The sequence below is a fragment of the Pipistrellus hanaki genome (genome assembly GCF_964339955.1).
Source record: "Pipistrellus hanaki genome assembly, chromosome: 3".
Taxonomy (NCBI): domain Eukaryota; kingdom Metazoa; phylum Chordata; class Mammalia; order Chiroptera; family Vespertilionidae; genus Pipistrellus; species Pipistrellus hanaki.
Window position 1 is genome coordinate 144649318 of NC_140505.1, and position 9537 is coordinate 144658854.

The 9537-nt window shown below is 53.0% G+C and overlaps 1 protein-coding gene across 1 annotated transcript; it reads left to right on the forward strand.

Annotated features, from left to right (window-relative positions):
• On the forward strand, positions 1-5655 carry WNT10B (Wnt family member 10B). Its single transcript, XM_084877493.1, has 5 exons — positions 1-276; positions 1222-1341; positions 1459-1721; positions 3480-3853; positions 4468-5655. Exons 2-5 carry the CDS (start codon positions 1268-1270, stop codon positions 4924-4926), a joined length of 1170 nt encoding a protein of 389 aa, XP_084733619.1. The 5' UTR covers positions 1-276; positions 1222-1267; the 3' UTR covers positions 4927-5655.
• The last annotated feature ends 3882 nt before the right edge of the window (positions 5656-9537 follow it).

Genomic DNA, 9537 nt, shown 5'->3' on the forward strand with positions numbered 1-9537 from the left:
CGCCCGGGAGCTCCGCGCAGGGAGAGCCAGAGTCCCCAGCTCCTCGCTCGCTCTCTCCGCAGGCTTTCTCGATCGCTCCCTCCCTTCCTCCCTCCCTTCTTCCCTCCCGGCGGCCGCGGCGGCGCTGGGAAAGCGGCGGAGAGGAGTGGCCCTGCCCTGGAAGAATGCGGCTCCGCCGAGGGGGCAGAGCCCGGCGCAGTTTCCCCGCGGTCTGAGCGGCCCGCGCCCAGGCGCCCGGACCCCGCCGGGGTGGACCCCGCGCCGGAGCAGCTGGAGGTGACCGGGCCGGCCGGGCGGGGAGGGCAGGGGCGCGCGCGCGGGGACCAGACGGGCGCGCGGGGAGTCAGACACGCATCCTCCCACAAGGGCACGGAGATGCAGAGAGAGAGAGAGAGAGAGAGAGAGAGAGAGAGAGAGAGAGAGAGAGAGAGAGAGAGAGAGAGAGAGAGAGCGCCAGGGAGATCGCCAGAGATAAAGACCCGGCGGTGAAAGGAGTGCCCGCAGATGTGCACGCGATAGCGCAGGGGTGGGGACTGAGGCTGGGACCTGTGGGGACCCGAGGGGCGACGCTCGGAGCAGGAACGAGCAGTTGTGGCGGACGGGGAAGGGGACTCAGCCTGCACCGCGCGGTCCCTTTCGGCCGGAGCAGGTCCCCTCCACGTCCTGGCCGCACCTGGGGTCCCCCTTCCTTCCCCGCCAGCGGAGCCCGTCCCCCCCACCTTCTCACGGAGCTGCCTGCCCTCGACGGCACCTGGAGGCCACACGCTCCCCACCCCCACCCTCACCCCCTGCTGTAGGTGGCGGGGAACCCCCTCCCGATCCCGCCTCCCCGCGCTGAGGGCGTGAGGCTGCGCTGGGCGGGAGAGGCGAGTCGTGGGGCCCCTGCAGAGGGAGCGGGAGCGGTGGGCGAGGTGCGGAGCGGTGTCTGTGGGTGCGTACGTCTGGGTTGGAGGGTGTGTGTCTGTGTGCCTGGCTTTGTGTGGCAGAGGGTCCGCTCCTGGGGCGCTCAGCTCAATCCCCGCTGCGAAGCCTCGACTCTTCCCCCCGGGGCCCAGAGCCTGGGGACCAAGGGGGTGATTCTTACTGTGCCGTTTGGAGAGAGACGAGAAGGGTCAGTGGGGTGACCCTGGTGAGTTGAGAGCTTGAAGTTGGGCATCCTCCGGGGGGGGGGCAGGCGAGCCACCCTCCTCCAGACCCTCCTAGAGCTCCCCTGTCCCGCAGGCCCTGACCGGTCTGCCCACCGGGGCCTTCGGGCCCGGGCTTCGACATGCGGGAGCAGCCCGGGCCGCGGCCTCCGCCCTGGGGCCTCGCGGCTCTCCTGGTCCTGGCGCTGTGCAGTCGGTGAGCAGCCCCCCGTCACCCAGCCCCACCCCCCTCGGCCGGGGAGAAGCAATGGGAGGGCCCGAAGGGGGCGCGAGGCCTGGACCACAGACCCAGCACCTCCTTCTCGGTCCCCAGGGCCCTGAGCAATGAGATCCTGGGCCTGAAGCTGCCCGGCGAGCCGCCGCTGACCGCCAACACCGTGTGCCTGACGCTGTCGGGCCTGAGCAAGCGACAGCTGGGCCTGTGCCTGCGCAGCCCCGACGTGACGGCGTCCGCGCTGCAGGGCCTGCACATCGCCGTGCACGAGTGTCAGCACCAGCTGCGCGACCAGCGCTGGAACTGCTCGGCGCTCGAGGGCGGCGGCCGCCTGCCGCACCACAGCGCCATCCTCAAGCGCGGTGAGCCCGGCGGGGCTGGGGCTAGGCTAGGGGGCAGGCCGAGGCGCGAGGAGGCGGGAAGGGACCGGTTCACGACTCCGGGAGGGGCCTCTCCGGGAATTCCCCCGACAGCCTGGAGGAGCTGGGTTTGGCCACCCGTCTGGGCCCCTGCGCTTCTGACTTCCACCTGCTCGCTGTCGGCAAGGCAGCTGGCCCTGCTCCCCTACTCTACCCCGCCTCCCCTTTCCTGCTTACACCCAGCTGGATCTGGGTTGCACCTGTGAGAGAGATGCCCCCAGCCCTGGAAGCTTCAAACGCCACCCCATCCATTCCCCCAATTTCACCCTCCTCCCTCGCAGAGGGACAAGCCCAGGCTGGTGTCCCCAGAACCTCAGTGGAGGAGGGGTGCCACCCCCAACCGTTTAAGGGTTAAACCTACTCTCCTAATTGCTGGGGTTCCCAGGAGCTGAGACTGGGAACAAAGACCCTGATGGCTTTGAAGCAGGGGAGCAGCCCCCCTCCTCTGCGCGGTGGGGGCCCAGGTGGCTCTCACCTGAGCAGGCGAGGAACTGGCTGGAGGGGTGGAGGACAGGTCACTGCTGGCCTGGTCTGGAGGCATGGTCTGGGGGAAGCATCACTGCCTCTTGCCAGGCCATGCCTGAGCTCACTCCTGGGAAGAGGAAAGATCCATCCTGGGCTCAGCTTAAGGGTGGGGGCAATACTTCAGGGACTACAGGGTTAATAAGGCAGCTGCCATCTGCAGGGGAATTCCCAAGGCGTGTGCGAACAGCTTCACCCCTGGAGGGTTGGGGTTGGGGGGAATCAGGAGGTTGAGCCAGGAGCCCTGCATCTGAGGTGGGCAAGGCCTGGCCCCAAGGAGCTGCTGCCTCTCAGCCTCTCTGGGCTCCCGGAGCCCCTCCCTAAAAGGAAGTGAGGGATCCCCTCTTTCTTCACGGGGCACGCTGTAGGGGGAAGGCTTTGATGCCCAGATGAGAAGCATATCTACCTGAGGCTGGGAAAGGCTTGTCATGCTGAGCCTCTGTGACCCCAAAAACAAAACAACGGAGCCAACATTTTAAGAGGGCCTTAGGGAAAATCACCCCACCTATCTCCCCTTCCCAGCATTTTATATAGAGTAATAGCAGGTTAGGATAAACTTAAAGAGCAGCCTAAGGACAAATATAAAACTAGAAACTGGAAAGGTGAAGGACAGCTCCACAGCTACAATGGAGGTTTGGGGGGGGGGGGTGGAGGTTAGATTGGTTAAAATGCTGATTAAAATAACCCCGATGATGAAGAAGAAGAAGAAGAAGAAGAAGGAAAAAACAAAACAAAATCCTATTGCCTCTGCTTCCACCCCACCCAAGCTCCCTGCAGGGCTGGGGAATTTCTAAGGCTTTCAGATGTAGAACTCAGTGAATACATCTTCAAAGACCACAGGGACTCCCTTTTAGTCCTCTCCCAACCCCAGGGTCTTTCCCTCTAGGCTAGCTCTTTCATCCACACCTGAAAATCCCAGACTGACAGAGCGAGAACGGGCCTCAGAGACCATCTCCACCCATCAGCCCCTCAATGTATAGATGAGGAAACTGAGGCTCTGCACTTTCAGTTCCCCTTTTTCTTCCACGACTTTCTCCCAAAGTACTTAGCTAGTAATGGCAGGGTCGGGATTGAGTTAGGAATTTCTGGAATTGGAGGATGGCTGTTTATTTCCCTCTGCCTCCCTGCGCTCAGCGGCCTGTCAACCTCACCCTCACCATCGCACCCTTTCATCCCCAGGTTTCCGTGAGAGTGCCTTTTCCTTCTCCATGCTGGCTGCTGGCGTCATGCATGCGGTGGCCACAGCCTGCAGCCTGGGCAAGCTGGTGAGCTGCGGCTGTGGCTGGAAGGGTAGTGGTGAGCAGGACCGGCTGAGGGCCAAACTGCTGCAGCTGCAGGCCCTGTCCCGGGGCAAAAGCTTCCCCCACTCCCTGCCTAGCCCGGGTCCTGGCTCAGGCCCCAGCCCCAGCCCCCAGGACACATGGGAATGGGGTGGCTGTAACCATGACATGGACTTTGGAGAGAAGTTCTCTCGGGATTTCTTGGATTCCAGGGAAGCTCCCCGGGACATCCAGGCACGAATGCGAATCCACAACAACAGGGTGGGGCGACAGGTACGTGTGCAAATCATCCTGGGTCTCTCTAGCTTTCTGGCCTGGCTCCAGTTTGAGAGGCACGGCAGAGGAAGAGGATGGGATATGATGGGTGATTGTCACCATCTGCTAGCCCTGAGCAAGTGACTTGACCTCAGTTTTGGATACGTAAAAATAGTCTAAGGGTACCTACCTTACAGTGTCATTAGAGAGAGCTAGTAAACAGAGCTCCCCAGCAGAGTCCCTCGTCCTTGACAGGTGCTTATTACATGATAGCTATTATTATTACAGCTTTCTTCCCAATGGAAGTTAGGAGTGCTCTGGGCCCAAACTCCCCATTTTAGCAGCACTTACTCTGGAAAGAACAACTGGAGTTATCCAGCTGGGGACTGAAGATAGGCAAATCCGATAGGCAAATCCCTCTGCTCTGGCTTCAGTTCTCCAACTATAAAATGAGGCAGTTGGACTATCCACCAGCTTCTTCTCCCCCCCCCCCCGATATTCCACAATCATTTGTTCATTCTTGCCTCTATTTGTCCCTCCTTTTGCCTCCCTGGTCCTTCCCCTCTTCTGTGTCTCTGTGCTCTACCCACTTATTGCCCTTTCCTTCACCTCTTCCCCCTCTGATACTCCAGGTGGTAACTGAAAACCTAAAGCGGAAATGCAAGTGTCACGGCACTTCAGGCAGCTGCCAGTTCAAGACCTGCTGGAGGGCGGCCCCAGAGTTCCGGGCAGTGGGGGCAGCATTAAAGGAGCGACTGGGCAGGGCCATCTTCATTGATACCCACAACCGCAACTCCGGAGCCTTCCAGCCCCGCCTGCGTCCCCGCCGCCTCTCGGGAGAGCTGGTTTACTTTGAGAAGTCTCCTGATTTCTGTGAGCGAGACCCCAGCGTGGGCTCCCCGGGCACGCGGGGCCGGGCCTGCAACAAGACCAGCCGCCTGCTGGACGGCTGCGGCAGCCTGTGCTGTGGCCGTGGGCACAACGTGCTCCGGCAGACGAGAGTGGAGCGCTGTCACTGCCGGTTCCACTGGTGCTGCTATGTGCTGTGTGATGAGTGCAAGGTCACAGAGTGGGTCAACGTGTGTAAGTGAGGGCCGGCCTCACAGGAGGCTGGGGAAGGGGAGGGCGCCTTTTCAGCCTTTTGCTCTCATTTCTGTCCAAGGTCAATCTTGGCCCCTGGAAGTTCAAAGTATCTACCTGGAAACACCTTTGGGGGGGGGGGGTAGAGTCAGGTGGAATCTGTCATGTATGGCCTTCTCCCCCACAGTTAAAGGGCCTTGTGGGGGCGGGGGGAAGATGTCACCCCTCTTCTACTCCTTAAACACCTGGATGGGCTAAGATGAAATGCACTGTATTGCCCCTGCCCTCTCCCCAACGCTGGGCCTTTAACTCTGATTCATACTCCTTTCAACCGGGGAGTCCCTGTGGTTTGACCACTCTTCTCCTTTGCGGGCTAGCCCCAGGCGTTGTGTAGAGCCGGGAGACCTATATCCAGAAAGAAACCACTCACTCTCTTTGCTGTTCAGGAACTCCTCCACTGCAGCCTGAGCCCCTCTGGTGGGGTAATGGGAGACAGTGGTAGAGGGGTTTTCTTAGGATGGAACAGAGTGCTGAGGGGGGAGTGCTCTCCCCTTAGGGTCATCGCCCAGGCCCTCGGGAAGCTGTCTGTCTCCTCCCCCCACTCAGATGTTAAAGGGGACCCTCCAGAGAAGAGTTTTACCCACAACTTTCTGAGCCTCTCTTTCTTTCTTTAGCAGGAGGGGTGGGGATGGATAATTTATTGTACTGAGATTTGTTCTTGGTTCCTGTTTATAACTAAAATAAATTAAGTTACTGGACTGGTGGGTGCAGATGGTGATATTTCTGACCACACTTGGGATCCCAGTCCATGGCTTCTTTTCCAGGTGAATTCTCCTACCCTACTACACTCAGTGACTTTATGTGTAGCCTGCTGGTCCCACAGAGGATTTGAAATGGGCCTCAGTGACTTAGTTGGCAACTCTTAGTGTGAAAAACTAGGGGACTTGTAGGTGTGAGGGGCTAGAGATCCGAATACAGGCTTTATTTACTCTCTATGTGCCTCAACTCCAGGGATTGCCTCAATCACTGCCCTAGAACAATCACTGCCCCCCCCCAAAACAACAACAACAACAACAACAATAGGTTTTGATAGTAAATATATTAGGTTTGTGGGTTTTGTCACAACTATTCAACCCTGCAATAATTACTCAACTCTGCTGTTGTAGATGAAAAGCAGCCATAGACCATACATAAACAAAAAGTTGTCCAATACAATTTAGTTCACACAAACAGACTGCAGGACCAGATTTGGTCCTCTGGCTGTAGTTTGTTGACCCCCGCCCCACACTTTGAGGTCACCTCTGTGTTGGGGTTTTCTTTTTTTATATATATCGATAAATATATTTTTATTGATTTCAGAGAGATGGAAAGAAACATCAATGATGAGAAAAAATCATTGATTGGCTGCCTCTTGCATGGCCCACATCATCGAGCCCGCAACCCAATAGCATGTACCCTTTGCCCGAAATCAAGCCTGAGACCCTTTCAATCGCAGGCTGATGCTATATCCATTGAGCCAAACCAGCTAGGGCATGTTTTGGGGTTTTCAAGTGCTGAAGGTATCTCATCGTTGAACCTGCACCCAAAAGAGCAGGTGCTTTTTTCTCTGGCTCCAAATCAGAGAACTTTGGAGGAAGATACAATACTAATGGGAAACATATAAAAGGGATTCCTGTGCTCAGAAGGGAAATATTTTTTGCTCTGGAAACCAGAAAAACCAGCATGCCCTCCTACTGAATTATTTGCATATGTATTTTGTCCTTCCTTATTCAGAGCTCTTCTGCATTTAATTTTAATCTTAGTGAAATAATTCCTTTATCTTTTAGAAGAAACCATAACTAGAGAAAAGAGAATGTCTTTTATTCCAGTCCTTCTATTCCTAGCCTGATATTTTTTAAAACAAACCATTATCTTTCATTGGAAAAAGGACATGCCTCACACATTCAGAACTTTATAAGTAACTGCTTATGGAGTTGCAAGAAGCTGACTGTAACAGGTCATCTCCTTGGCCAAGGAATGTACGACTAGAATGCAGAGTACATTCTACATTCTAGGCCAATAATTTTCAACTGGTGTGCCACAATAATTTTTAAAATATATATATTTTATTGATTTTTTACAGAGAGGAAGGGAGAGAGAGAGCTAGAAATATCGAGAGAGAAACATCGATCAACTGCCTCCTACACACCCCCACTGGGGATGTGTCCGCAACCAAGGCACATGCCCTTGACCAGAATTGAACCTGGGACCTTCCAGTCCGAAGGCTGATGCTCTATCCACTGAGCCAAACTGGTTTTAGCCACAATAATTTTTAAAATTGATTTTTTTAAGAGAGAGAGGATGGGGGTGGGTGTGGGGTAGGGAGGGAGATAGATAGATCAGTTGCCTCCCATACACGCCCAGACTGGGTATCGAACCTGCAACCTAGGTATGTGCCCTTAATGGGAATTGAATCCAAGGCCTTTGGTGTAAGGAATTCGATGATGCTCCAATCAACTGAGCTATCTGGCCAGAGGCTCAAGAATTTTTTTAAACATGCAAAAATGCAATACTTGACTATTTAGTCAGGGGCACTGATCTCTTTTTCCTTCAATTGTCTAAAAGAAAACAAAACAAAACAAAACAAAACAAAAACTATAATAGCTAACACAATAACTGTCCAGGATGAATGAATCAAAATTCTACCTATTTTTTTGTCAGATGGGCAAAGAATATATTTTTTGGTGTGCCACAGAATTTTAGTAATTAGTTTATGTGTGCAATGAAATGAAAAAGGCAGAAAATCTATTGCTCTAGGCAATAGATATATCTGCTGCCCAAATTACTCTCAAAGTCAGGTGAAATGATGGTAACACCAGGGTAGTAAGACCATTTTGAGGAGTGTTGGGTTAGGGCAGTACCTTATGGCAAAATTTTATGTCCTAAATTTCCATTTGAGCATTGAGAATTCTGGGTTTCAAAATTTGATGGAGGCAGGAAGATATCTCATCCTTACTTAGGCACTGACTATATCTGGTGAGCATATGGGGATAGTGGGATGTTGCTAGAATGGACATAGACTATGAGAGAAAATAATGATAAGGAATGTCCAGATGGGAATTTTGCACACTCAGTAAGAGCAAGGAGAATCTCCAATGGAGTCACAGCAGGAATATTTTAGCTTTTTCTGGTTTTCTTCCTCTGTATTTCTTTAGACTCCTTCTCCCTTTCTAGCTCTCATCTTTCGTCACACATACTCTGTGGCAAACTTAAGCCCCAAACCACAACCTTGAGAAATTCCAAATGGATTTTGTCAGCAAGGCCAACACCGCCCCTCCTGCCTTCCACACCCCTGCTCCAGGCACACGAGCTGGGCTCAGGCCCAGGCCTGGGTCAGTGGCAGGAGTGGGAGTATGCAACCCACAGAGCGGGTGGCTACAATTTCAGCTTTTACTTAGCTCCAGTGGAAGTCAGAGGGTGGGAGAAAGACTGATGAACTGTAAGCCAGGTCTCTGCCTCCTTCAGCTCTAGATGAGCTCTTCTCCCTTAGCCTTTCAAGTGGTTGGGAAGCTGGAGAGTAGCAGTGATTGACTAACTGCCAGCTGGGCAGCACCCCTCCTATCTTTGCATTTGTTTGCTCCATGGGAAGCACCCAGTGATGCTGCAAAGGACATTTTCTTCTCAAGACTCCAAAGGAGTGAAGGACAGAAGAAATGGGAGATTCTCTAGTCCCATTAATCAGTTCTGACTCAAATACCTTGCTGCTTACCATATTAGGTCACACCCTTTCCATCCTTCTGTCACACCTGAGAGGATCTGAAGTCTTGGGCAGTAACACTGATAGGTTTCATCTCCTATAAGAAAGCCACAAGCCATGTTAGTGTCATTGGGTACTAGAGAAAGGTTTTTGTTTTGTTTTGTTTTTTGTTTTTAATATATTTTATTGATTTTTTTACAGAGAGGAAGGGAGAGGGATAGAAAGTTAGAAACAAACCGAAGGACTTGTATACATGCATATAAGTACAACCAATGGACACAAAACTCTGGGGAGGGAAGGTATGAATGGGAGGGGGGGAATGGTAAGATATGTACACAGATAATAATTTAATAATTATAATAAAAAAAAGAAAGTTAGAAACATTGATGATGAGAGAGAAACATGGATCAGCTGCCTCCTGCACACCCCCCACTGGGGATATGCCCGCAACTAAGGTACATGCCTTTGACCAGAATCGAACCTGGGACTTTCCAGTCTGCAGGCCGACGCTCTATCCACTGAGCCAAACCGGTTTCGGCGAGAAAGGGTTTTTAATGTATTTTTTTTGTGATCAGCGTGGGAGGCATAACCTGGTGGGGTGTTTCTAGAAAATTCTAGGAAAAGAAATGGAAAAGATAATTATGTGGATGTATCACAGGGCCCACTTTCGGAATCCGTAATAACACTGGAGGAGTCTTCTGCCACTTAAAATATAAAACTTAGCAGGGTAAAAGCCCTGACGGGCAACAGCTCAGGACAGATACAACTCTCTTTGTTATAAACATGCTCCTTGTTAGCCATCTCATCCCTCACCATCTTGTCTTCACATTCTAGGGTCATGTTTTTCTCTAGGTTAAAATATGGAAGAAAACAGACTGGGATAAGA

Coding starts and splice junctions, on each gene's coding strand:
- WNT10B (XM_084877493.1), top strand. CDS start 1,268: ATGCGGGAGCAGCCCGGGCCGCGGCCTCCGCCCTGGGGCCTCGCGGCT. Junction 1,722..3,479: donor CAGCGCCATCCTCAAGCGCG/GTGAGCCCGGCG, acceptor TTTCATCCCCAG/GTTTCCGTGAGAGTGCCTTT. Junction 3,854..4,467: donor ACAACAGGGTGGGGCGACAG/GTACGTGTGCAA, acceptor CTGATACTCCAG/GTGGTAACTGAAAACCTAAA.